This window comes from Numida meleagris, unplaced genomic scaffold, assembly GCF_002078875.1.
Source record: "Numida meleagris isolate 19003 breed g44 Domestic line unplaced genomic scaffold, NumMel1.0 unplaced_Scaffold378, whole genome shotgun sequence".
Lineage (NCBI taxonomy): Eukaryota > Metazoa > Chordata > Aves > Galliformes > Numididae > Numida > Numida meleagris.
In genome coordinates, this window is record NW_018364602.1 from 1 (window position 1) to 841 (window position 841).

At 62.0% G+C, this 841-nt stretch overlaps 1 protein-coding gene across 1 annotated transcript in view; it reads right to left on the reverse strand.

Moving 5' to 3' along the window:
- Nucleotides 1-6: 6 nt before the first annotated feature.
- Nucleotides 7-841, reverse strand: part of LOC110391473 (ranBP-type and C3HC4-type zinc finger-containing protein 1-like) — a 13,060-nt gene continuing 12,225 nt past the window's right edge. Inside the window, exons 5-6 of the mRNA XM_021383361.1 lie at nucleotides 584-744; nucleotides 7-512 (exon numbers count right to left, since the gene is read on the reverse strand). Of these exons, the coding sequence (XP_021239036.1) occupies nucleotides 332-512; nucleotides 584-744 (342 nt within the window). The 3' untranslated portion in view covers nucleotides 7-331. The remainder of the gene's footprint in view (nucleotides 513-583; nucleotides 745-841) is intronic.

Below are 841 nucleotides of genomic sequence, written 5' to 3' on the forward strand. Positions count from 1 at the left end.
GGTCAACTGTTGGTCAACTGTAGGTCAACCGCTGGCAACAAACTGGTCAACCACTGGTGAACCACTAGTCAGCCCCTGGCCAATGGTTGGTTGGCTGCTTGTTCATGGTCAACTGTTGGCCAACAGTTGGTCAACCATTGTCGAACCACTGGTCAACCACTGGTGAACCATTGGTGAACCACTGGTCAACGGTTGGGTGACTGCTGGCTCACGGTCAACTGTTGGCCAACTGTTGGTCAACCCTTGGTGACAAACTGATCAACCATTGGTGACAAACTGGTCAACTGCTGGCCAATGGTTGGGTGACTGCTGGCTCACGGTCAACCACTGGTCAACCACTGGTCAACCGCTGGCCAAGCAGCCCCTCCCTCGCCCCGCTGGCCGAGCTCTGGGCACTGACCGCGCGGATCTCGCGCTCCTGGAGGTGGCTGCTGCAGGCGTAGGAGTCGTCGCGGTAGGGGCACGCCACCGCCGGCTCCTCGCTGTAGTTGATCACCTGGCGCAAGCAGTCCCTGCGGGAGAGGCGCCGTCACCGCGGGTGGGGGTTCGGGGTCGGGCTCCCCGCACCTCCCATGCGCCGTACCGGCAGAAGCTGTGCAGACACTCGCGCAGCAGCACCCCCTGGCCCGGGGGGAGGTGCTGGTAGCAGATGCGGCACTCCATCGCCTCCTGGTTGGGCACCAGCCCCTCCTGCTCCAGCTGCAGCAGCTGTTGGAAGTTCTGCAGCCGCTCCGCCTCCAGCGTCTGCGGGGGGAGAAACAGCGGGGGGAGAATGGCAGCGGAGCCACACCATGATCTTTTATAGATCGCAGAACCATAGGTTGGTTGGAAGGGTCCTTCA